The following is a 27,410-nucleotide window of genomic DNA, read 5'->3' on the forward strand; positions in this document are numbered from 1 at the left end:
AACTCAGCTTAATCCAGCTTCACAGGATACGCTTCTTCTTCCAGCGTCACAGGAACTCAGCTTAATCCAGCTTCACAGGATACGCTTCTTCTTCCAGCGTCACAGGAACTCAGCTTAATCCAGCTTCACAGGATACGCTTCTTTTTCCAGCGTCACAGGAACTTAGCTCATCCAGCTTCATAGGATACGCTTCGTCATCCAGCGTCACAGGATCGTCAGCTTAATCCAGCTTCACAGGATACGCTTCTTCTTCCAGCGTCACAGGAACTCAGCTTAATCCAGCTTCACAGGATACGCTTCTTCTTCCAGCGTCACAGGAACTCAGCTTAATCCAGCTTCACAGGATACGCTTCTTCTTCCAGCGTCACAGGAACTCAGCTTAATCCAGCTTCACAGGATACGCTTCGTCATCCAGCGTCACAGGATCGTTAGCTTTATCCAGCTTCACAGGATACGCTTCTTCTTCCAGCGTCACAGAAACTCAGCTTAATCCAGCTTCACAGGATACTCAGCTTCATTCAGCTTCACAGGATACTCAGCTTCATCCAGCTTCACAGGACACACAGCTTTATCCGGTTTCACAGGATTCTTTGTTTCCAAGACACACAACATGTCTACTTCATTCATAGAGGAAACAAGTCACACAAGAATCGATTTACACAATCGATTACTAGACACCCAAAACGAGCTGCAAGGGAAAATCCAACAGCTCATTAAGAATTATGGCAAGGATTCTGTCGACCGACGCCACCGAGACGGCTATTATTCCGGTAAGCTAACTCAGTTAAACGATCTCTGGCAGCAGTTTTGCGACCTAGATGAAGAAGTCCAACAAGCGGCATTACCCACTGGAAGTGAGTACTCTTCACGACTAGTAGCACTTAAGGAGCTGGTCGAAAAATATCAGAATATCTTTCTGGACAACATGCCGACTGGAAGCGGGCTTCCGAAGGCCCCCAGACGAACTTCGGCCAACATCAAGATCACAACAAGAGATCAAGTCAAAGGAGATTCCCCGACAGTTGCAGAGAAGATGCAACGAATTGGAGTCATCATTAACATTAGCCTCGAACGCCCCAACCGTCACCCCAGCCCTACAAAGGCACTTGGATCTCCATTGGACGTTACTTAGGCAAGCCCACGACGAATTGGACAGCACACCTGGGGCCGCAGCTCTGGCAGTAGCAGAGCTAGCTCAATTCCACACATTATACGAGGAATACGAAATGAACCTGCTTCGAGAAAACGACGCGCCAATGAGCCTAAACTTGGCACTTCCGCCAATTAGCATTCCGGAGTTCGACGGCGAGTATCTAGACTGGCCACGGTTCCATGATCTCTTTGTGGAGTTGGTACATAACAAACCATATTCGGCCAGTCAAAAACTACATATTCTACAGAGCTCGCTTCGTGGTGAAGCGAGGAACGTCTTGACAGACACAGCCTTCTCACAGGGTGGCTATGACGACACCTGGTTGCGATTGAAGGCCAGGTACCAGAACGGAAAGATAATAGTATTCGCCGCTATAGCAAAAAATGGTTGACTATAAGCCTATAGACGGCTCCTCGCGCCAACTAAGGGTCTTACATGACACTATCAAAAACTCAATGAGTACTCTTAAAAACCTCGATTTCAACACGAAATCATGGGATCCACTCCTAGGTTTTATTATCAGAAGAAAACTAGACCAGCAGTCTCTAGCTGCTCTGGAGAATTCAGCGGATGCACCAACGGAAATCCCAACGTTAAGGAGTGTACTAACGTTTATTGAGCGGCGCGCTTGCATGCTGGAGACGATAAGCGCTCAACCTACAGCAACATTCCGCCATCAGTCAGTTCACAACGAAGAGAGCTGTAAGATTTGTCACCTAGGACCACATCATTTTAGAGCATGTAGCCGCTTCCAGGAAATGGACCCCAAAACGCGGCGCCAAGCCATTATTCAAATAGGAGCACGCACAAATTGTTTGTCTACAGATCCCTCCCTGGAAACCCTAGCTCATCCAGCTTCACAGGATACGCTTCGTCATCCAGCGTCACAGGATCGTCAGCTTTATCCAGCTTCACAGGATACGCTTCTTCTTCCAGCGTCACAGGAACTCAGCTTAATCCAGCTTCACAGGATACGCTTCTTCTTCCAGCGTCACAGGAACTCAGCTTAATCCAGCTTCACAGGATACGCTTCTTCTTCCAGCGTCACAGGAACTCAGCTTAATCCAGCTTCACAGGATACGCTTCTTTTTCCAGCGTCACAGGAACTTAGCTCATCCAGCTTCATAGGATACGCTTCGTCATCCAGCGTCACAGGATCGTCAGCTTAATCCAGCTTCACAGGATACGCTTCTTCTTCCAGCGTCACAGGAACTCAGCTTAATCCAGCTTCACAGGATACGCTTCTTCTTCCAGCGTCACAGGAACTCAGCTTAATCCAGCTTCACAGGATACGCTTCTTCTTCCAGCGTCACAGGAACTCAGCTTAATCCAGCTTCACAGGATACGCTTCGTCATCCAGCGTCACAGGATCGTTAGCTTTATCCAGCTTCACAGGATACGCTTCTTCTTCCAGCGTCACAGAAACTCAGCTTAATCCAGCTTCACAGGATACTCAGCTTCATTCAGCTTCACAGGATACTCAGCTTCATCCAGCTTCACAGGACACACAGCTTTATCCGGTTTCACAGGATTCTTTGTTTCCAAGACACACAACATGTCTACTTCATTCATAGAGGAAACAAGTCACACAAGAATCGATTTACACAATCGATTACTAGACACCCAAAACGAGATGCAAGGGAAAATCCAACAGCTCATTAAGAATTATGGCAAGGATTCTGTCGACCGACGCCACCGAGACGGCTATTATTCCGGTAAGCTAACTCAGTTAAACGATCTCTGGCAGCAGTTTTGCGACCTAGATGAAGAAGTCCAACAAGCGGCATTACCCACTGGAAGTGAGTACTCTTCACGACTAGTAGCACTTAAGGAGCTGGTCGAAAAATATCAGAATATCTTTCTGGACAACATGCCGACTGGAAGCGGGCTTCCGAAGGCCCCCAGACGAACTTCGGCCAACATCAAGATCACAACAAGAGATCAAGTCAAAGGAGATTCCCCGACAGTTGCAGAGAAGATGCAACGAATTGGAGTCATCATTAACATTAGCCTCGAACGCCCCAACCGTCACCCCAGCCCTACAAAGGCACTTGGATCTCCATTGGACGTTACTTAGGCAAGCCCACGACGAATTGGACAGCACACCTGGGGCCGCAGCTCTGGCAGTAGCAGAGCTAGCTCAATTCCACACATTATACGAGGAATACGAAATGAACCTGCTTCGAGAAAACGACGCGCCAATGAGCCTAAACTTGGCACTTCCGCCAATTAGCATTCCGGAGTTCGACGGCGAGTATCTAGACTGGCCACGGTTCCATGATCTCTTTGTGGAGTTGGTACATAACAAACCATATTCGGCCAGTCAAAAACTACATATTCTACAGAGCTCGCTTCGTGGTGAAGCGAGGAACGTCTTGACAGACACAGCCTTCTCACAGGGTGGCTATGACGACACCTGGTTGCGATTGAAGGCCAGGTACCAGAACGGAAAGATAATAGTATTCGCCGCTATAGCAAAAATGGTTGACTATAAGCCTATAGACGGCTCCTCGCGCCAACTAAGGGTCTTACATGACACTATCAAAAACTCAATGAGTACTCTTAAAAACCTCGATTTCAACACGAAATCATGGGATCCACTCCTAGGTTTTATTATCAGAAGAAAACTAGACCAGCAGTCTCTAGCTGCTCTGGAGAATTCAGCGGATGCACCAACGGAAATCCCAACGTTAAGGAGTGTACTAACGTTTATTGAGCGGCGCGCTTGCATGCTGGAGACGATAAGCGCTCAACCTACAGCAACATTCCGCCATCAGTCAGTTCACAACGAAGAGAGCTGTAAGATTTGTCACCTAGGACCACATCATTTTAGAGCATGTAGCCGCTTCCAGGAAATGGACCCCAAAACGCGGCGCCAAGCCATTATTCAAATAGGAGCACGCACAAATTGTTTGTCTACAGCTCATAAGATTGAAAACTGTGGATCACCAGGCACTTGTCGAGGCTGCCAGCAACGGCATCATTCACTGTTACACCAAGTACCGACTAGCAATCTAGTGGCCGAAGCAGTAACCACTGCAGGCTACGACCACTTAGGAGGATGTACGCTGCTCGCGGCCGCCAAGGTTTTATTACAAGGGCCAAACGGCCAACTACAAACATGTCGCGCTGTAATAGATGGTGGATCACAGGTGAATCTTATCTCAAGGAGGATGGCAGATCTGCTATCTCTTAAGGAAATGTCACCGATTGGAATATCTGGAATCGGAGGAAAAATATCAACAGTAATCAGATCAGCACTAAAGCTCTCATCAGTTACATCAGGGTTTGAAACACTAATAGAGGTATTTATTATTCCCACAGTCATTGCAGACCAACCGTCAGTACCGATTGATACCGATCTTAATATTCCCGAGGGACTGCCGTTAGCAGATCGTGATTTTCGGCAACCTGGACCCATTGACCTAACTTTAGGGATTGAGGTTTTTTCTCGTGTAATAACCGGTGAACTTCTTGAACTAGGACCTAATAAGCCTTTGGCACAAGGCACAAGGCTTGGTTATGTAATCACAGGTTATCTCAATAAAGAAACCTCATCTGATACAGAAATCAACCCTATTCTGGTAGAAGACAGAGATGATCTTGCAGGACCGAACGCTGCTTATGAGCATGAGCAAACGAAAGATAAAAATCCGATGAATAATAATCAATTTGATATAGAAGAAAGCAAACGGCAAGGTGAGATTTCACTCATTCATTCAACGAACGTAGCATTGATGGATCATAAAATAAAAGAGCCTGAAGATATATGTAGCCAATTAAAAACTAGCGACGCTGACTCGTCCGATCGAGAATCAACCGATACATATAATGGTTCATTGCAGCTGACTGAACTTTACACTGCAAGAGAAAAACCAATTAATATAGAGCCGACTTCTCATCAATTTAAAACCTACAAGAAGTCTGACTTTTGTTCAACATTTCTAAACTTAACCAAGAAATATCTTAGTTTTGTTGCAGAAGGTCCACATATCGTAGACGTGCCAAATGATCAAGTTCTACGAGGGCACAATTTCAGTCCCCACGGTAATGTAAATTTTATCGCAAAGGGGAGTGTTAAGCAGCATCAAGAAGATGTGAAGGACCTGAATCACAAACAGGAACCGCCGCAGTTGAAGGAAAGATCCTCCATGGTCAATGATTTGTTAGGTGCTTTCTATACAATTCGGCCAAGGGATGGGATAGGGTACCCCTCAATGGGGGGGAGAATGTTCGTACCCAAAGGTACTCAACATGACCACACCCAACAAATCAAGCAGTAGCCAAGTTGGGAACAGTACCAGGCGCTCAGTAGCACTCACTGCAAGATGAGAATTGCTGGTCAGCATATTATATGTCTCACTAACTCACCATCTCACCGTCACAACGATACGCTGACCCGCCAATGCAGTCAGCGCATTTGCGGCCAACTACGCAACTGCTACCATAATCATAATTCCCTGATCTACTTTAGAATATAGCTTCTTTCACTAACCATTACACTAAGCTTCCGTGTTCTAAGTAGAATATAAGCAGGTATCACATGAAGAATAAATCAGTTATCAACATACCTCATAACTCCGCGGTTCTACTTCCTACCTCTAGGAATAGGGCTCGTAATACACTATCTCAACTAGCAGCTAACCACGTTAGCTCAACCTCATCGCAGTTCCCGCATCGCCTGTGGTCCGGCATTACAGTAACCATCGTTACCATTGCCGCGACGCGATCGTCCTGCCATCAAAGCGTCCCCGTGCCAGCGACAAGTGCTCATTACCCCCTTGTCCCGCGGTGTGACCCAGAAGTGCCTACTTCGGTTAGGCACAAACACGCATATTAATTTCTCTCTTGTTACTATTTCTAAATCTATTAAAACTCTACTTTATAACTTCAAATAGACTTAAAAAAATTGTAACTTCAACAACCTTAACACAAATATTTCAGATTACACTCAACGTTCCGGCACGACCTTAAAATCTACGCCTCGGATGAGGGACGAGTCCAGATGACGGCTGCCGCTTTTGCCAAGGGTTTGCTGGCTCTGGAGGGCGAACTCACACCCATCCTTGTCCAGATGGTAAAGAGCGCCAATACAAACGGACTGCTGGATAATGATTGTGACTCCAGCAAGTATCAGAACCTGTAAGCATATCTTAAACTATTTTGTATATCACTCAGTAATTACGATAGGCTTGTACATTAGGGTGGGTCGAATTGGGGGTCTTTAAATCGTAGGGAGGGAGGAGAGCAGGGAACCTAATCTACGGACAATTTTAAACAATGGTTTTTATAAAATCTCGATTGACCCTCCTCATTTAAAAAATAAATATTAGTTTTTTGATAGAAAATATCTCAATAGCCTTATATTGGTTACATGTGAATAATGTTATGAACCGTTTAAGCGGAATGCAACATATGGATATAATTCTTATAATTAAAGACTATAAGCCTAAAACCTCCTTATTTACAAAAGAAAAATTTTTGTATTTCGGTATGTTCTAAGGAGAATATCTAGCCGCTCAAAAATAAACAAAACAAGAAAGAAAGTTAGCTTCGGCAAGCCGAAGCTTATATACCCTTGCAGCTATAATTATTAAATTTAAGAACACAAAAATTGATATTTCCAATAGTATAAGATAATATGTCAAAAAACACCGAAGCTATAATTTGTTTCATATTATTTTCGTACCAATTTTCCGATCGTTCCTATGGCAGCTATATGATATAGTCGTCCGATTTTGATAAAATTAAATTCAATATTCAGAACTAATAAAAAAATGTTATTTCCAAGCGTAGGAGGTTATATGTTAAAAAACACCGAAGCTATAATTTGTTTCATTTTATTTTCCTACCAATTTTCCGATCGTTCCTATGGTAGCTATATGATATAGTCGTCCGATTTTGATAAAATTAAATTCGAAATTCAGAACTAATTAAAAAATGTTATTTCCAAGCGTAGGAGGTTATATGTTGAAAAACACCGAAGCTATAATTTGTTTCATATTATTTTTCCACCAATTTTCCGATCGTTCCTATGGCAGCTATATGATATAGTCGTCCGATTTTGATAAAATTTAATTCGAAATTCAGAACTAATTAAAAAATGTTATTTCCAAGCGTAGGAGGTTATATATTAAGGAACACCGAAGCTATAATTTGTTTCATATTATTTTCCCACCAATTTTACGATAGTTCCTATGGCAGCTATATGATATAGTCGTCCGATTTTGATAAAATTAAATTCGAAATTCAGAACTAATTAAAAAATGTTATTTCCAAGCGTAGGAGGTTATATGTTAAGGAACACCGAAGCTATAATTTGTTTCATATTATTTTCCCACCAATTTTACGATCGTTCCTATGGCAGCTATATGATATAGTCTTCCGATTTTGATAAAATTTAATTCGAAATTCAAAACTAATTAAAAAATGTTATTTCCAAGGAAAGGAGGTAATATGTTAAAAAACACCAAAGATATAATTTTTTAACATTTTTTTTCCCGATTATTCCTATGGGAGCTATAAGATATAGTTGTCCGATCCGGCTGGTTCCGACTTACGTACTACCTGCAAAAGATATAAGACTTTTGGGAAAGTTTCAGCCTGATAGCTTTAAAACTGAGAGACTAGTTTGCGTAGAAACGGACGGACAGACGGACATGGCTAGATCGACTCGTCTAATCATGCTGATCAAGAATATATATACTTTATGGGGTCGGAAACGTCTCCTTCACTGCGTTGCAAACTTCTGACTGAAATCAATATACCCTCTGCAAGGGTATACAAATTGTTTTCCTTTGGGAAGAAACAAAAATTTTATACCCATTACTCGTAGAGTGAAAGGGTATACTAGATTCGTCAGAAAGTATGTAACAGGCAGAAGGAAGCGTTTCCGACCCCATAAAGTATATATATTCTTGATCAGGATCACTAGCCGAGTCGATCTAGCCATGTCCGTCTGTCCGTCTGTCTGTCCGGATGAACGCTGAGATCTTGGAAACTATAAGAGCTAGGCTATTGAGATTTGGCATGCAGATTCCTGAGCTTCCTGCGCAGCGCAAGTTTGTTTCAGCTGGGTGCCACGCCCACTTTAACGCCCACAAACCTCCCACAAACTTCAATGTACTTCAATTCCTATCGATTGACGCAAAAAAGTTTGCCACGCCCAATTTAAGGCCCATAACGAGTAGATCTGTCTGCCGCCCACATAACCATATATTGAGATCACGGGTAGGTCGCGCACTACATTTTCGCTTTGCTGCTTGCAAATATGCATCTCCCTTTGGTCCCTTTAGCTGAGTAAGGGGTGTCTGATAGTCGAGGCACTCGACTATAGCGCTTTTTCTTGTTTTTATACCCTTGCAGAGGGTATATTGATTTCAGTCAGAAGTTTGCAACGCAGTGAAGGAGACGTTTCCGACCCCATAAAGTATATATATTCTTGATCAGCATGACTAGACGAGTCGATCTAGCCATGTCCGTCTGTCCGTCTGTCCGTCTGTCCGTCTGTCCGTCCGTTTCTACGCAAACTAGTCTCTCAGTTTTAAAGCTATCGGGCTGAAACTTTCCCAAAAGTCTTATATCTTTTGCAGGTAGTATATAAGTCGGAACCAGCCGGATCGGACAACTATATCTTATAGCTCCCATAGGAATAATCGGACAAAAAAATGAAAAAAATTATATCTTTGGTGTTTTTTAGCATATAAACTCCTTAGCTTGGAAATAACAATTTTTAAATAATTTTGAATTTTTAATTAAATTTTATCGAAATCGGACGACTATATCATATAGCTGCCATAGGAACGATCGGAAAATTTGTGGAAAAATAATATGAAAAAAATTTTAGCTTCGGTGTTTTTCAACATATAACCTCCAACGCTTGGAAATAACATTTTTTAATTAGTTCTGAATTGCGAATTAAATTTTATCAAAATCGGACGACTATGTCATATAGCTGCCATAGGAACGATCGCAAAATTGGTAGGAAGATAATATGAAACAAATTATAGCTTCGGTGTTTTTCAACATATAACCTCCAACGCTTGGAAATAACATTTTTTAATTAGTTCTGAATTGCGAATTAAATTTTATCAAAATCGGACGACTATGTCATATAGCTGCCATAGGAACGATCGCAAAATTGGTAGGAAAATAATATGAAACAAATTATAGCTTCGGTGTTTTTTAACATATAACCTCCTACGCTTGGAAATAACATTTTTTAATTAGTTCTGAGTTTCGAATTTAATTTTATCAAAATCGGACGACTATATCATATAGCTGCCATAGGAACGATCGGAAAATTGGTAGGAAAATAATATGAAACAAATTATAGCTTCGGTGTTTTTTGACATATTATCTTATACTATTGGGAATATCATTTTTTGTGTTTTTAAATTTAATAATTATAGCTGCAAGGGTATATAAGCTTCGGCTTGCCGAAGCTAACTTCCTTTCTTGTTTAAATATAGACTTAAGGGAAATTGGAACTTCGGCCTGCGGGAGTCAGCTTCCGTTCTTGTTAAACCCGATTCAAAGTATGTTACAGATATTATGTATACAATAATGTATATATATTCTTGATCAAGATCACTAGCCGAGTCGAACTAGCCACGTCCGTCTGCCGTCTGTCCGATTGTCGGTCTGTTTGTCCGTCCTTTTGACCGCTGATATCTCGGAAACTATGAAAACTACACAGTTGGGACTTGGCATGCAGATTCCCGAGGTTCTTGCGCAGCGCAAGTTTACTTCAGCAGGGTGACACACCCTAAATCCTGTCTATCGCCCACATTTTTTAATATTTTATAAATGTGTATATGGGATTTTTTTTGATTATCAATATCCATCTACTTGCAAAAAATTGTCCAAAGACCATTCGAAAAAAGTTATAAGCATCTCCCTCGCACTCCTTTTAGCTGAGCACCGGATATTCAATAGTCGAGTCCGTTATTTAATTTTACACCACAAATTCTGATATAATCCGCAACAGGGCAAAAGGACGACTCCACGAGCTAATGCAAAATGATCGGGAGTTTTCAAAGGAGGATCGCGAGCAGATTAATCCTTGTAATAGCAAATCGATCACCCAGGCGCTAGACTTTGTTAAGAATCCAGTGGACTGCTGTCACCACGTACATCTGCTAATACGTGAGCTCTTACACATTATCAGCATCAAGAAGGACGATCCGAAGACCAAGGATGCGATCTTGTACCACGGCGAGACATGGGACCTGATGCGATGTCGCTGGGAGAAGATCGAAAAGGATTTTAGCACTAAGTCGAAACTGTTTGACATTTCCAAGATACCAGATATCTATGATTGCATAAAATACGATCTGCAGCATAATCAGCATACTTTGCAGTATGATCAGGCGGAGGAGTTGTATATCTACGCTAAGAATCTGGCTGATATAGTAATACCCCAGGAGTATGGATTGACGCCGCAGGAGAAATTGGCCATTGGTCAGGGTATTTGCTCTCCATTACTAAGAAAGATCAAGGGAGACTTGCAGCGAAATATCGACGAAGTAGAAGACGAGTTCATGAACCGTTTGAATCCACACTATAGCCATGGTGTGGCAAGTCCTCAGAGGCATGTCCGCACAAGGCTCTATTTCACCAGTGAATCGCATGTCCACTCCCTGCTCACAGTTCTGCGTTACGGGGGATTACTTAATGTGGTCACGGATGAGCAGTGGCGTCGGGCAATGGACTACATTTCAATGGTATCGGAGCTGAACTATATGTCACAAATCGTCATCATGCTCTACGAAGACCCCACCAAAGATCCAACATCCGAGGAACGCTTCCACGTTGAACTGCACTTCAGTCCGGGTGTTAACTGTTGTGTGCAGAAAAATCTGCCGCCAGGTCCGGGCTTTCGGCCGCATTCGCACGGCGACAATGCCTGCAATGTAAGCTTGCAGTCCTCGGATGAGTCCAATCCCGCCAGGATCGAAGAGGAGAACGACTCGAATTCAGGAGAGGAGCGGGAGGGCAAGAAGCGAGGGGTAAGTTTATATACTATTCCTTTGCATTTGTGTCTACTTCCGTTACTCGTAGAATCAAAAGAATATTTTATTTGATCAAAACTATGTAATAGGTGGAGGGAAGCATATCCGAGCATATCTTTAAAGATCTATAAAAGGAATGAAAGAAAATTGAAGAGAGTAGACCCACAGCCAAAACCGTAAGACCTTTAGGCATCCAAAACTCAGTATATCATGGGGGTGCACAATATACACTATGCGGAATTTTTTCACTTTTTGTGACATTAATCAATAACCTTAAAATAAACCAAAATATTAAAGTTTTGTTTTTTGAATTAAGTATATAACATTTAAAAAAATTAAAATTAATATATGGGAATTAAGTATATGTATAACATTTAACAATTTTTTTTCCAATCAAATTAAAAAAAATGTTTTCTAAATTTTTTTTTTAATAAGAACAATCTAAATTAAAAAAAAATGTTATCCCTGATTGACAAGAAAAATTATTTTTATACCCGTTACTCGTAGAGTAAAAGGGTATACTAGATTCGTCGGAAAGTATGTAACAGGCAGAAGGAAGCGTTTCCGACCCCATAAAGTATATATATTCTTGATCAGGATCAATAGCCGAGTCGATCTAGCCATGTCCGTCTGTCCGTCTGTCTGTCCGTCCGGATGAACGCTGAGATCTCGGAAACTATAAGAGCTAGGCTATTGGGGATTGGCATGAAGATTCCTGATTCAGCAGCGTGCCACGCCTACTCTAACGCACACAAACCGCCCAAAACTGTGGCTCCTACAGTTTTGATGCTAGAATAAAAATTTAAAAAAATGTATTGTTCTATTGATTGACCCAAAAAAGTTTGCCACGCCCACTTTAGCGCCCACAAACCGCCCACAAAGTTCAAAAAATCGTAAATATGAACGCGGATATCTCGGAAAATATCAAAGATAGAGAAATGGGATTTCAGATTTAGATTCCGTAGGCTTGAGCGCAGCGCATGTTTGTAACGCGAATATACCACGCCCACTCTAACGCCCACAAACCGCCCAATCCTGTGGCGCCCACAATGCTAGATAAAAAATTTTAACTGAAATGTATTAGTCTCGTCAATACCTATTGATTGATCCAAAAAAACTTTGCCACGCCCACTCTAACGCCCACATCGCTTAAATCTGTCTACCGCCGATAGGTGGCGCACTTCAATCTCGCTTTGCTGCTTGCATATCTCCATTTCCCTTTGGTCCCTTTAGCTGAGTAACGGGTATCTGATAGTCGAGATACTCGACCATAGCGTTCTTCCTTGTTTTTCTTTAAAAACCCTTTTTTTTATTTTAATTCCTTTTAATTTTATGTACTAAATTCAAAAAACAAAACTTTTAAATGTTGCTTTGTTTCTTAAATAATAATAAATGCCACAAAAAGTGATCAAATTTCCTATAGTGCATAGTGTGCACCCAGGCCCCTTATGGTATGCTGATAAATTATGTAATATAATTTTAAAATAATAGTTCTTTAATAAAAAAGATAATTGCACACTGTTTTTTAAAAGATAACATCGAAACTGGCATTTACCAGACAAAAATGCGGGAAATAACTGAGCTTAATGAGAGTTAAATACTCAACAAGATAAAAAAGGTTTAAGAGGTGAAAACAGCTGGAATCACATTGTAACTCTATTTAAAAACTAAAAGTTTTTTAGAGGCTAGAACCTACACATTACCATTTAACCACAGTCTTTTCGGAAATTCTGGATTGTAGGACAGACAGAAACTGCCTTAAAAGTAACGCGCAAATCTGAAGAACCATTACCTCAGTTGGTTGTAAGGCAGTCCTCTTTTATTGTGTCAAAAACTGCCGCATCTGATTGACACCATGGAAGGGATCGGGTTAGGATTTTTGAGGTGAAATTTTAAGAAGCTCGAGCAGTTATACAAAAGGTTGCTGGAATGAAAGATTAAGATCGAGATCATACCGAGAGTTCTCATCGCGACAAATTCAAATAATGCCTGCAATTTAGGGATACATATATTTAACACGCTATGCTTCAATCTTTGTTTAAACCCAGCACCGTCTCTTAAAAACATTTTTCAACTAAAATGCAGGAGAGATCAGCTCGAGCAGCTCCTTCCACTTGACAAACAATCATTAGTTTAAAAGAACTACAAACACCTGAATTACGAATACCTCAGTAAAAGATTTAACACATTTGATTGAAACTCTATATGCCAAATTAATTCAGTTACTCCACAGGTTGATCTTTTTCAGTCAAATATAATACATAGGATTATTTAACAAGAAAGGAAGCTAGCTTCGGTAGAATCTTCCTAAGTTTCTATACCCTTACAGGTCGTTCCCGTGGGAGCATTGTATATACTATACAGAGCTTTCCGATTAGTTCGCGTAAAATCGGACAGACGGAATAACTTAATATATATATATAAACATATATATATAAACTTTATAAGTATCTATATACGAGTATTTTATGTAATGGTTCGTTGCCTCTTTTTCAGACTACCGGCCAAAGGAGCTCCGATCGCAACGCTGATCGCACTTCTCCCGCCTTTGGATTCAACCGTTTAGAACTGAGATCCAAGCAGTTAAAATCGAAGCCCATCCCCATCGGAGCTCATCACACGGTCAGTGGCCATGAGGCAATGGATCTTGCCAAGCGCTTGAACGAGGAACTGGCCTCACAACAGCAGCAGAACCAGCAGCTCCGGCCAATCAGTCCTGATATCCGTGCAGTGAGCCCTGACTGCGAGCCACGTTCCCGGAGCTTCGAGCAGCGACCCACCTCCGGCGTCTGTGCCAAGGAGCCGGGTATGTTTATTTGGGTAGGGATTGACGGTAGATCAAGCAAAGCTTGCCGCCGCCGCCTTCACAGCCGCCTTTTTCTCAGAGACTGGAATTCACCACCACTCTTTTATCCAGCTACAAAAAAATGTGTTTTTCTTTTGTTTATCATATTTCACAACTAACCGATTGGCGAACCCCATTTATAGACTAATACGCACTGATATGGTTTGGTTTCAGTACTAACCCATTATTGCTTGATAAGATTTGGCAGAGAAGGGAATCGGAAAATAGGTTTTAATGATCAAGGCTGACTTCCTAAACAGGAACTACTGACAGCCGTTTTTTTAATGACAAAGCGGACCGAGAATGTGCCGAAGGACACTACTATACACAATTCAGGAAAAAATAATACAAACGATCTGCTTGGCGTTCGTTTTCTTAAAATATTTCTAATAAAAAAATTACAATTTCTATATCCTTGCGTTACAATTTTTGTCAGAAGTTGGGAGCACAGTGAAGGAGATCTTTTCGACCACATAAAGTATATATATTCTTGATCAGCATCTCGTCATGTGCATCTGTCCGTCTGGATACAAACATAAAATGTGCGTTCAACTTAAAAACCGAATAAATAAAAAATTTAACAAAGTTAGTTGTCATTTAACATACCTACCTAATGCCAACCAGTCGTTCAATTACACAGCACAACTTAGTTATTTGTTCAGGGCTATTGGCAGTAAAATATGTTAATATAGACGTGTGTAGGCATATCTGCATATCTTCCTTACGCGTGGTATTTGTGAAAATAATGTTTTAGAAATATAACAAGTTTATTGTTTTTATTTAAGATTATGTTCACTTCTATAAAGGTATCTTCGACGATGTCGTTAAGATTTGCATTTCGTTTTCTATTTAATTTACATGAATGTGTACGATTTTCTATCAGAGCCCAAAAATAACTGTTAACAGTTTTTTCTGAGACTGTGTTGTTACTCACAAAACACAAAAAACCGACACAGACATTAAAACGGTCTTAATAACAAAATAAAGGGACACTTTTTATTTTTCGCTCACTAAACAAATGCTTTTAAATGAGCACACCCCAAAAGTGTGTCAGAAAAAGGTAACTTCACTTTATTTGCTCATGTCTGTACAATTAATCGTTCTGCAGTTTGTTTTTCGATGGCATCGACTATTAGATACCCGTTACTCAACTGATGAGAGTGCGAGAGGGCTGGAGATATGCTTGCTTGTGGCTGGCGCCACCTAGCCTATAACACCAGCTAGCCCATAGCGCCCCTAGCGGCTTGGTGGCGTATTAGTGAAAACAGCTGATTTGCTGTATGTGGCGTGCAATCTAGATTGAAATTGCAATTGTTTTTTGGATATAACTTTTTGATGAATGGTCCGATTTCAAAACTTTTGGCATGTACGTGGGTATTGATAATAGAAACAAACTCTTATTTAAAATGACTCAAATAACTCAAATAAAAATGTGAGCGCTGGACGCTGGGGTTTTAGAATTATAGTCGTTTGTGGGCGTTAGAGTGTGCGGGCACCCTGCGCTGCGCAGGAAGCCCAAGAATCTGCATGCCAAATCCCAACATTATAGCTTATAGTTTTCGAGATCTCAGCGTTCATACGGTCAGACGGACATGGCTAGATCGACCCGGCTAGTAATCCTGATCAAAAATAGATATACTTTATGGTGTTTATGCCACGCCCACTTTAAGGCCTACAAACTTCAAAAAATCGTAAATATGAACGTCGATATCTCGGAAACTATCAAAGATAGAGAATTGGGATCTCAAATTTAGATTCCGTAGCCTTGTACGCAGCGCAAGTTTGTTACGCAAATATGCCACGCTCACAAACCGCCCAAGCCTGTGGCTCCCACAATTTTCATGCTAGATAAAAAATGTTAACTGAAATGTATTGGACTCGTCGGTACCTATCGATTGATCCAAAAAAAAAATTGCCACGCCCACTCTAACGCCCATAACGCTTAAATCTGTCTACCGCCGGTAGGTGGCGCATTTCAATCTCGCTTTGCTGCTTGCATATCTCCATTTCCCTTTGGTCCCTTTAGCTGAATAACGGGTATCTGATAGTCGAGGTACTCGAATATAGCGCTCTTCCTTGTTTTAACTATTATTTTAGCTTTACTCGTAGGGTAAAGAATAGGATTAGGCGCTATGTGGCGTTTAGCGTGCGAAACAGCCGATTTGCTGCATGAATATTTCCATCTCCCTCGCACACCCTTTAGCTGATTAACGGGTATCTAATAGTCGTGCACGTCGACTATAGCGTTATTTCTTGTTTTATTTGTATTTTTAACAGCTTCTTCACAACATGAAATGTTTTGAGTAGCGCTACTAAAGCCCAAATACCTTACGATATTACGAATACCTTGCGTTGGTCGAAGAACCTTCTCGTTCTAGTTCCGATCTACACAGAAATTAGTTCTTGTCAAGCCTTAAAAAGTGCCTAAACGTCGAATATTTTGAACTTTTACCACGATTTTCTTAAAACTGTGAGGGATGGAAAGTTGTTAGTAAAGTTTGTTTAGCGTTTAGTCTTGAACCAAGAAACTGTGCTGATTTTATCGAATTCTGTATTTAGTGTGTGTTACTAATTAATCTTTTTTGTCACTACCAAAAAAGCAGATCTTGATGTTTGGTTTACTAACCGAAAAGTTACAAACACCCGTTTACTCTAGAGTTAGTTAGTTACTCTTATAGAGTATGTTGATATACCAAGCGATTCTCTCTGCCAGGTTATGCAGACTTCGGTTTCTCCGAAGTACCATTTGAATTCATCTCTTTAAATTTTGCATAACTTATTGTCCTCTTTTATGGTTCATATGTATTTTTTGTGGGGTTACTTGCATGCCGTTTCTTTGATTTCTGTGTTTGCGTCACTCGATTTCCCCATCGCACTGCCATATAACACCACTGAAAAGTCCGCAAGACTAACACTAAAGAAAGGGAACCCCTACTCAAAAATTCAAACATCACATCAGTTTTATTTTATATCCCTCCACCCAACATAATTACAAAAATTATTACTCCTTTTTTTTAAATATATATATATAAATAGATATTATATATCCTTTAGCTAGATGTCGCTCTATTTGGAATGGTAAACGAATAATATTCAGTTTAAACTTTCCATAATTTTCACTATTGTTCAAGAAAAAATTTAAAACCATTTTCATCCCTATCTCTTTTGAGCTGTGCCCAACATTTTATGGTTTTCATTTTTTCTATTGTATAACGATCGAAATGACACTTACACCCAAGAAAAATAGCGCATTGCAACACACGTTTTCATTATATATATATATATATATATTTCGATCTACATTTTTTCAAATGAATGAAAAACATTGTTTAGAAAAAAACAAAACTGTAAACATCTGGCCGCGGAATCCCGTGTACTTGGCAATGCTGGTTAAACTGTCTCACTCAAAACAAAACAGAGAAACACACTGCCACTCTCGCCACGCCTCTGCACACCTCCCACACCCTTACAAAATGCGGCTGAACACCAAGAAAGATTTAAATCCATCAATTAATTTTTTTCAAAGGAATCATTCGAATTTTTGCTGGCGTTCAGCTGCCTACGGCCTCACAATGTACAATCCCCCTTCTTTTTTGGCCTCTATTAAAATCTCTCTATATCTGCCTGTTTGTCTGCCTCTATCTGTGCTGTCAATCTATCTTTGTTTTTGTCTCAGTGCATGAAAAATACTGGATCAAATTTGAAGTTCTTTTGTCTGTCTATATATTGCTCGTTGTTGTTGTTTGCAGACCCTTCCCACCCATCCATGACTACTCCCACCCACATATAAATATATAAACAACTACAGAGACAAGGACCTAACCGGACCCGAAAACCCTTTTATTCTTCCAAAGCCTGAATATTGTGATACATACACACCACTAAAAGCTTTTACTAAGAGCCTTTGCCGCTGCAGCTGCCAAGTTTGCCAACTTTAAATTTCTCCGAATGCTCTTGTGGGGTCTGAACGATTGGTAACTAACGGTCTAAACTAGTGGTTAGAAGTGAAATAAACATAAAAAAATTTAAGCGCGATGTAAAAGAAGATGTATGGCACAAGTGCTAAAAGTGGGTAAAATTATATAATCATGAAAAAGATAGGGATTACTTTTCTTTGACAGTGTTAAAGGATTTTTTTTTAGCTATATCCTAAGAAATCAGAAATGAGAAACCTTAAAAAGTTATGCAAAAGTGAAAAATTTCTAGTTATAGTGGAAATTTGTGATCAAAATTTTATGTTTAAATATTATGTATTGAATTATCTTATATTATCTTTCCAATTGCATAATTCAAATTTTGCCTTAAAACACCGCAAAAACGCATAAAAACAACAAAATACAAAATATTCAGCTGCCAATTAATTCTTTGCAAAATGAAAACAATTACTTATATGACTTATAGCCATAACTTGAAAACGACAAGAGCAATTGTACTAATTGTTGGTGATACTCTTGAGTACTCATGACTGCATTCATACTCTTACGGCCTGGAAATTACTATCTGAGGACATTTATAACCACACAAATTAAGGATATTCTTCTGAAACACTTAAATTTCTTTAACGCGATTGGCTCCTTTTATAGACTGACTTTTTGACTTTTTATAATGCATCTAGGTCATGCAAAGCATTGAATTTTCTCAGTAGTCTTCGCCCTGGGGGAGTTTTAAATTCGAATTTTCAACGTTTTGGACGGGAAAATAGACTAAATTTACTGCGTTTTTTCAAATCCTTTTTAAAAAAGAACCATGTTTGCATGTACTTTGTAAGGAAGATGAATCTCACAGTTTCTACTATGTAAAACAACGGTGGAAAGCAGGTTATTTTAATAGCAAAACACGAAACTTTAAAATTCGGTTACAAGACAGCCATGGCTGACCACCACGTTATTTTTTCATTTAAATACTTAAGAAGTCGCGGTCCATTTAGGAGAGTTTTGTCGAAAGATTCGGGGGTAAAGACCGTAAACTAGAGTATTGCCATCATTCAGGTCTTGCAAGAGTACTTTCCATTCGGCTTGCCGATTTAATTTTTCTTACCTTTGATTTCCTTTTGGTTTAAACATTTTTTCCTTCGTTTTCTATCCCGTGTTTTTACGAACCTTTGGTTTTCTACGAACTTTCTGCAATCTTCGACTTTTGGCTATCTCAAATAATGAGATTCCTATTTGTACACACCATTACATACAAAAATGCACCGACACTACAATTCTCGAATATATCATTACGAACTTGCCTGACTTTGAACTGGAAACTTGATCAAACAATCATACCTCACTAATTACCCCTCTTCCTGGTTTCATGTTGATCTCGGACCGAATGTAACTTTGATATTTAGTATCGCCTGATTTTGAAGAGATTTCCCAGGGTCTTACTTCTGAGGAGGATAGCTTCCAAGCTCGTACTTCTGAATTTAAAGATAGCTTCGAAGATCATAATCCTGCATTTAGGGAGATAACCCATGCTCGAGCGGGCGACTCGGATGGAGGAGCCGGTCCCAAAGCTGGAAATCGCAGTGCTTTTCAAATTCGGGTTACGAATAGTTTATCCTTTTTCAAAATTGATTCATCGACGAATGAGCTGCCATTGTCGGACATTGATTTTTCGTTGCACCCGGCTACTCCCCAATGCGGCCCGTTGTCGCACAAACGCCTTCATGTGTTGACCATGCGGCGGATGGAGAGTTGCGACGAGGGCGAAGATCTTGAGCAACTCCGGCACATGCCGCAGATCTCACCAATAGCCACCAATGAGCGACCCTTAAGCTCCTGCAATTGCAGCAGCTCGGCGGTCCAGGCACATTCGCACTCCAAAAGTCTTATGGACTTGGGCCAGGCGAAGGCTGCGTCTTCCCCACCAGAAGCTGGGCAACTTTCGGAGACAGGCGGAGGGCCGGCAACCACGGCGGATGTAAGTAGCAGCAGTTTTGATGACGACTTCCAGTTGTCTAGCTCAGCACCGGCCATCCTGATGAGCTCCTATTTCGGTCAAAAGCCCCTGACGGCTGCTTTGTCGCCAATGGCTCATGCTACTACATCGCCCACAGCCTCCACTTTACGTCTCTGCCAAGATATGGACAAAGCTTCGGCTTCGGCCTCATCATCTGCTCAACGCAAGGCCACCAGTAGCTCCTGTGGTCAGCTTTCAATACCAGCTTCTGCTCCTGTTTTGACAGACAATCCGTTTCGCTTCACCGTTTTATCAGTGGGTACTTCTGCGTCCTCTAGCGGCTGCTTTGTGAGCTGTTTCGAGCCTATCAAAGAGCAGGTTACACCCACAACGGAGGATATACAGACATCGCAGCCTGAGCCTCAAGTAGTCTACAATCTGCCCACACTGCTGATAACAGACACGGCAAGTACCACGAAATCGACGAGCATTAAAAGCTCCAATAAAGTAAAACAAGCAGTTGCTACAACGTTTTTACCAATAGAAAGTGAAATATCTAAAGATATACTTATATCAAAGGATATAGGAATAGAGACAGTAAAAGTTACAACATTTGCACCAACGAGTATAGCAACAGATATTAGAACTGATACAATAACAGACATAAAAATAGATTCAACAACAGTTACAGCCACAGATACAACGAAAGATACACCAACGGTTACACCAACAGATACAATAAGCGATCTTACAAAAGGTATACGAAATTTTACACAAACAGCCACCCCAACATCCCCACGAACATTTACATTATCCACCACCACTACAACAACATTAGCAGCAGCAGCTTTGTTTGATAATACAGCAACAATGTCTTCTAATAAACCATTTACTAACCAATTCCAATCAATCGATCCCACCTCAAACGACGCACCACACCATCATGTACATCAACACCAAAACCTAACAACGATCATCGATCAACAACAACAACAACAAAAATCATGTATCCAAAATACACTGAACGAAAACAACACTACCTCCACAAATACAAACACCACTACCACGACCCTGTCTTGTTGTACCAATACCATCGCCACAGATAGCCAAGTCTCGGTGTCGGTTTCGGCATCGGTGTCATCGGCCAACTCGTCCAGTTCGTCGCGTCGCCAAAGACACAGTATTGCCGGCCAGATGTCCTATATGAAAATGTTGGGTTTCGGTGGTTTTAGCAAAAAGATGGCCACCAGCGCAAATAGCCTTTTCAGCACCGCCGTCATTAGCGGCAGCTCGTCCGCTCCTAATCTTCGCGATATGATACCGGTATCCTCGTCCGGTAAGTACACAACATACAAATATCATAGTATGGTATGAACCCAGAATATTCTTCCTTTCGGATGGAGTAAGTCCGGTCTCTTAGGGCTAGAACATTGTTAGAATGCATAAGTTACCTACCTATAAGTTTTCCTTTATTGGTTGACAACAACCAATCGGATTTCAAAAATGAACAAAGTTTTCTTGAAGAACATTTCTAGGTGTCAGAAAATTAGAGTGTTCAGAAAGTGAATAAAATCGAATTAAAGAAACGTCAATAAATTCAAATGATTTAGAGATATCATTTGCAGAAAAAAACAGAGGGATCGCAATGGTCGAGTGCTCCGACTATTAGATGCCCGTTACTCAGCTAAGGCGAGTGCGAGATGGAAATATGCTAGCAGCAAAGCGACGGTTCCCACGCCACTCAGCCACCCAGCGTCGATTCCTTAATTTGCTTATAACTTTTTAGTGGATGGTCCGATTTGAATAATCCGAAAAAATCCCATTTACACTTTTGCAAAATCCTTTAAAATGTGGGCGCTAGACAAGTTTTAGCGATATGGGCTTTTTTTAACGTTAGAGTGGGCGTGGCACCGCGCTGAAATAAACTCACGCTGCGCATGAATCTCTAGAATATGCATGCCTAATCCCAACAGCTTTCATAGTTTCCGAGATCTCAGCATTCATTCGGACAGGCATACAGACAAACGGTCATAGCTAGTTCGACTCGGTTAGTGATCCCGATCAAGAATATATATAGTTTATAGGGTCGGAATCGCTTCCTTCTACCTGTTACATACATTCCGACGAATCTTATATACCCTTTTAACGAGTATAACAACAACATACATAAACACTTTTGAAAATAGTATATTACAATTTTTCTATGTTGATTTGACATAGTTCTTTTGTGAAGGGAAATTCACCCTTGGAGATCTAATATTAATATCAATTTTAAAATGCCCAATATTATTAAAGTTTTTAATTGAAGAAGTTAATTTATGGGAAAAGTTTTATTTTTAGTACCAATTAAATTTTCTGAAGAATTTACAATCTCTTATTGTATTGCCTAACGTGTCAGAATTCGTTAGAGAAGGCACTAATTGGCTGACTTGAAAAAATACATGGACAATGGTTTAAGATGGGGACCTTTTTTATACCCGTTACTCGTAGAGTAAGAGGGTATACTAGATTCGTCGGAAAGTATGTAACAGACAGAAGGAAGCGTTTCCGACCCCATAAAGTACATATATTCTTGATCAGGATCACTAGCCGAGTCGATCTAGCCATGTCCGTCTGTCCGTATGAACGCTGAGATCTCGGAAACTATAAGAGCTACAATACTGGGATTAGGCATACAGATTCCTGAGATTCCTGCGCAGCGCAAGTTTGAAAAATTCTTTTTGCAGTTACTATTATTTTTGTTTGAAGAACATTTTTGCATCAAAAAATTTAAGTTTTCAAGTCGAGGAAAAATGTTCAAAAAGTAGATTTTCACACAAGTTCGTCCTTTTCAATAAGTACTGAATGGGTTAAGAAATGTATTGTATCATTCAAACGGCATTTAAATTACGTTTCCATTGATGCCAAAGTTAACAAGATGTAAGTTCAAATTATGAGTATATTTAATATTTTGTGAAAATACTTTTGACCACCCCTGTAAATCTTTTATCGAACTTTCCTTAGATGAGTACCGGATATCTAACAGTTGAAAATAGCCTTCTCTCTTATTTATTATTATAAGTACTTCTCCAAAATATCGTTTATATTGTTTATAGCCAAAATGCCCCAAGAAGGATGATGATAGTTCTTGGTAGAGTTGGAGTATACCAGGAACTACCATCATCCTTTTTGGGGCAGTTTCAATATATTATTTTGTAAACAACTGTTATTATTATCACTTTTATATAAATAGTACATTATATATGTCTTTGTAGTATTTTTAAACAAATTTAATAATCAATAAAAAAATATAAATTATATTAAACTGAATATTCAAATCCATGCCAATTTTATATTTTGCCTGATAACAACTACTTCATGCAGGTTTCGGCGATGTGCCACCAATTCGACCGCTTGAGACGCTGCACAACGCCCTGTCGTTGCGCAAGTTGGACAGCTTCCTGCAGGATATGATCCTGGCGCAGATCTTCAAAACGCCAACGGGCTCGCCGCCACGGGACTTCGCCAAGAGTACCTTGCCAGCAGTCTCCTCGATGACGCTGACCGCCTCAAATCAGCCCGGGGTGACAATTAGCAATGAGGTGCAAATAGGTGGACAGGAGAAGACCGTAACGCCGACCTTTGACCGGCGTGGCAGCGAATCGGGCACAACCGATGGTCACTCGCGACTTCTTTCTGAATGTCCGTGCCCGAATCTGGATGACAGTAACTCAGCGCTTCTACAATCACTGGCGGGAAAGAAGCAGCGTAAGTGCAGAAAAAAGTCTGTGGTTGAGTGGCAGTGTTAAACGTGACATATTTATTATATACTGGTATCCCTATTTTTTTGAACCCAATTAAATTAAAAAATTAAATTTGCAGTGCGCACAATATTGGTATAATAAAATTGATGTATTTTTCTTTTAAGCAAGAAAGGAAGCTAACTTCGGCAAGCCGAAGTTGATATACCCTTGCAAATCAAATCAAACGTATATTACAGAAACCCTATACTGGAAAATTGTGTAAAAAATACCTATAGTTCCTAGGACATCTATATGATATAGTCTTCCGATTTTAACATTAAACAAAACTAAAATTCTTAGTCTTAAAATAATGCTTTTCCCAGAGTAGAATGTATGATTAAAAAGAACAAAGCTATAACATTATCATGTTATTTTCTCAGTAATTGTATTCTAAATTCTAAAATTGTAAAAGAGATCTGTACACCAGAGTAGAAGAGAATAAAATCAAAACACAAAGAAGCTAGAATTTTGTTCTTATATTTTTCCAATCATTCCTATGAGAGCTTTAGGATATAGTTCTCGACTGTGGCTCGTACCCGTATCGGAAAAGTTCCATCCCGAAAGCTCTAAAACTGAGAGACTAGATTGCGCAGAAACGCACAGACGGGCATGGCTGGATCGACTCGTCTAAAGATGCCGATCAAGAATATATGTACGTTATTTGGTCGGAAACGTCTCCTTTACTGCGTTGCAAACTTCTGAGTAAAATAGTAATACTCTCTGCAAGGGTATAAAGATGATCTTTTATTATAAGTTTGCCTGCTGACTTTTTTTTGTTTTATTGAAAAACATTTTAAATAAAGAACAAAAATCAATGGACGCTAACTAAATACAACATTTTCAAATTCCCTAAAATACAAATTAAAAAAATAATATTTCTAAAAACCGCCCCCATTCAGGGATATTGTAAATCTTATATTATTTTAATTTATCTTATATATTTATTATTTATTTTTCATTTTTATTTTTCAGAGAATCCAACAGACCCAAGCATTTAAATCAAATGCAGTAAAGTTTTATTTTAACCCCTTTAAAAAATTCATGTTTATTCCTTTGTATAGATATGCATGTATAATTCTACACTGAATTCCTTTAGCTCGTAAGTCTTATGTTCAAAATTGGAATAAAAATGCCAGGAAGAGCAAAACTATGTATCGATGTCATGTCTGGCGGTATTATATACTTTTATGAATTTACTTTTACATATTTTCTTAAAATTCTTGCTATTAATTGTGTATTTTCGTTCTCTGTCTTTCCGAATGTTCTTCCAAAATATTATTTTATTATTTTCTTTCTTTACCTAGTTTATTTGTAAGAAAGATTGTCCTTATTATACCCGTTTCTCGTAGAGTAAAGGGCATTTAGAAAGTATGTAACAGGTTGAAAAGGAATTCCGACCCTATAAAGTATATACATATTGGCACTTCCACGGGTCGCGAACGTACGTTCGTACGCACAATAAAAAAAAGAAAAAAAAGCAATAGCATTTTGTTAGCTCTTTGCTTAGTGTAAATGATGGGGTTTATTGAGCTATCATTTTCATAATATTGGCAAAAACATGCGGCCGTGAACGTACGCAAAATGGAAGTGGACTTGGGCTTAATCTAATGCAAAAATCTGCGAACTGGGACGGAATATTCTAAAGCAATAACTTTACTTTTAAAATGGATTCATGTAGCTTTCTATCGAGTCTGTCCCCAAGGAAATATCTCAATTTGTCGCGAACGTACGATTTTTCCATGCTGTTTTATTAACAGTTATTTGGAAATTTTTTCGTCCTCTTCGGATTTTTATATTCTTATTAGATTGCAATTGATTTATTTATTTATTTTATTTTAACAAATTAAAGCTAGTATATAATACTGAAATTAATATTTAAAAAGAAAGAAGGGGCGCTGGAAGCTAAAGTTCTTCGGCCCAATTGCAATTGATATATGCTATGGTTCCACTGTATTATGAAAATATGTACATTTATATATGAAAATTCGCAAAAAAGACGATGATTATGAAGATTTTTTGTTTAGGCCCTGGTTGACCATTTGGCGGATATGCCCATATATTCTTGATCAGGATCATTAGCCGAGTCGATGTCTTTGTCCGTTTCCGTCTTCTGCTTGTTTGACAACCTTTTTTTCTTTTTTGCTATTTATTTATTGAATCTTCTCCCTTTGGATAACAATAAGTGTATCAAATCTTATAGTAATAACCTAACTAACAGTCATATGACTGGTGTTAAGTTAAGGGGCCCTGAAAATTATTGCAGGGTTGGAAGAATGTTGCGTTGTAGCCGGGATCCGCTGGAAACCCGAGTCAAGCTTCTTGAGAGACTATTTGGGTGCAATAGAGTTTTTAATTGTAGGTCGCTTTTTGTTTGTCTCTTTCATTTTTTACAGCAAGAATGCCGAGGTCCCTGTGGATGTTTTGGTTGTGAATATACCATGGTGCCCCAGTGATAGTTCCCAAGATTTTCGATTGTGCGCGCTGTATAATGTCTATGTTGCTGCTACTCGCGGTACCCCATAGCTGGAAGCCATATGTACAGTTGGGCTTGATAGTGGAGTTGTAGAGCAGGACCTTGTAGTCCAGGCGCAGGGGTGATTCAGGGGTGATCCCAGAGGATTCTGCTGAATTTTAGTTTTAGATGTAGTTTCTTGCATTCGATGTGTCTTCTCCAGGTTAGTCGTCTGTCGAGGTGGACGCCGAGATACGAGCTTCGATAATGAAGTCGTCAGATGTTGTTGTGTTGCACCTTACTGCGAAGACTCTGTTGTAGAGATACTTCTCAAGTAGCTTGTGAGTGTAATCAGGCAAGTGTGTTTTGATTTTGTGCATGAGGCCATCGAGCCATTCTCGACCGAAGATACATCGAGGAATATTGCGCTGCAGTATTCCCGATGCTCAAAGGCTGTGCGTATTTCTGATGTGGTCTTTTGTCTTTTGTGTCTGGTATTTTTCGGGCTTTGGTATCATTATAATAGATTTTTCGAGACTTATGATCCTATTGGAGCAGAGTTTGGAAGTTCAATTATCATATTTGGGGTTATTAGGTCACCGCCCGGGGCCTTTTTCGGTTTCAGTTCCCCGATGACTTTCGCGATCTCTTTTGGCTGAAACAATGTTGGTAGGGAAATAGTTTCGGATTCGATTTGTGGTAGGACAAATGAGCTAGTGCCAGGGTTCGGCTGCAAGACTCCTCGGAGATGTGAAGCAAAAGTGTCGGCTCTATCTTCGTCGCTGCGCACCCAGCTACCTGATGAAGATATTCATCGGAGTGACTGTTTCGGAGAGCTCAGATTTGGGTAAGCCACCCAGAGGATGTTTTGCACTGGTTGGCAAAAGTTTTTCAATGTACCGTAGTTGTGCATTTTCTGCGTCTTGCTTCAGGGCTCGGTTTAGTTAGCGATTGGCTTCCTTAGGACGTGGTTTTGATGATGGCGATCTGTTGGTTTGCCAAGCACGTCGCAGACTCCTCTTTTCTAGGACAAACCGTTCAATTTGCAGATTAGTTTTGAAGTGGTTGGTTTGCACGTCCCTTCCTTGTGGTGTTGAGATAGTAGCTGCTGCCACGAGTACATCTGCAAGTGCATCGGTATAGCAGTCGATGTTCGCTTCGATGTTGAGCTGCGGGGTTAGTTGTTATACTTGTTATATTTTAAACAGTTGTTTCTGTGCAACGTCAGCCTGTGGGGGTGATCTTTAGTTTCTGGGCTTCGAAAAAGAGTTATTAGCAC

At 40.1% G+C, this 27,410-nt stretch overlaps 1 protein-coding gene across 23 annotated transcripts in view; it reads left to right on the plus strand.

Moving 5' to 3' along the window:
* The window catches only part of LOC119556210 (inositol hexakisphosphate and diphosphoinositol-pentakisphosphate kinase), a 65,876-nt gene that overhangs the window by 25,533 nt on the left and 12,933 nt on the right, over positions 1 to 27,410 (plus strand). For 10 of the 23 annotated variants that reach the window (XM_037868176.1, XM_037868178.1, XM_037868175.1 and 7 more), the window contains 5 exons: positions 6,098 to 6,295; positions 10,143 to 11,163; positions 13,663 to 13,972; positions 19,347 to 21,233; positions 23,261 to 23,644. In XM_037868176.1, coding sequence (XP_037724104.1) covers positions 6,098 to 6,295; positions 10,143 to 11,163; positions 13,663 to 13,972; positions 19,347 to 21,233; positions 23,261 to 23,644 — 3,800 coding nt within the window. Of the gene's footprint in view, positions 1 to 6,097; positions 6,296 to 10,142; positions 11,164 to 13,662; positions 13,987 to 14,083; positions 15,598 to 19,346; positions 21,234 to 23,260; positions 23,686 to 24,651; positions 24,830 to 24,983; positions 24,991 to 27,410 lie in introns of those variants that run through there. The other 13 variants (XM_037868185.1, XM_037868186.1, XM_037868184.1 and 10 more) reach the window with 9 other exon arrangements.

This window comes from Drosophila subpulchrella, chromosome X (assembly GCF_014743375.2).
Source record: "Drosophila subpulchrella strain 33 F10 #4 breed RU33 chromosome X, RU_Dsub_v1.1 Primary Assembly, whole genome shotgun sequence".
Lineage (NCBI taxonomy): Eukaryota > Metazoa > Arthropoda > Insecta > Diptera > Drosophilidae > Drosophila > Drosophila subpulchrella.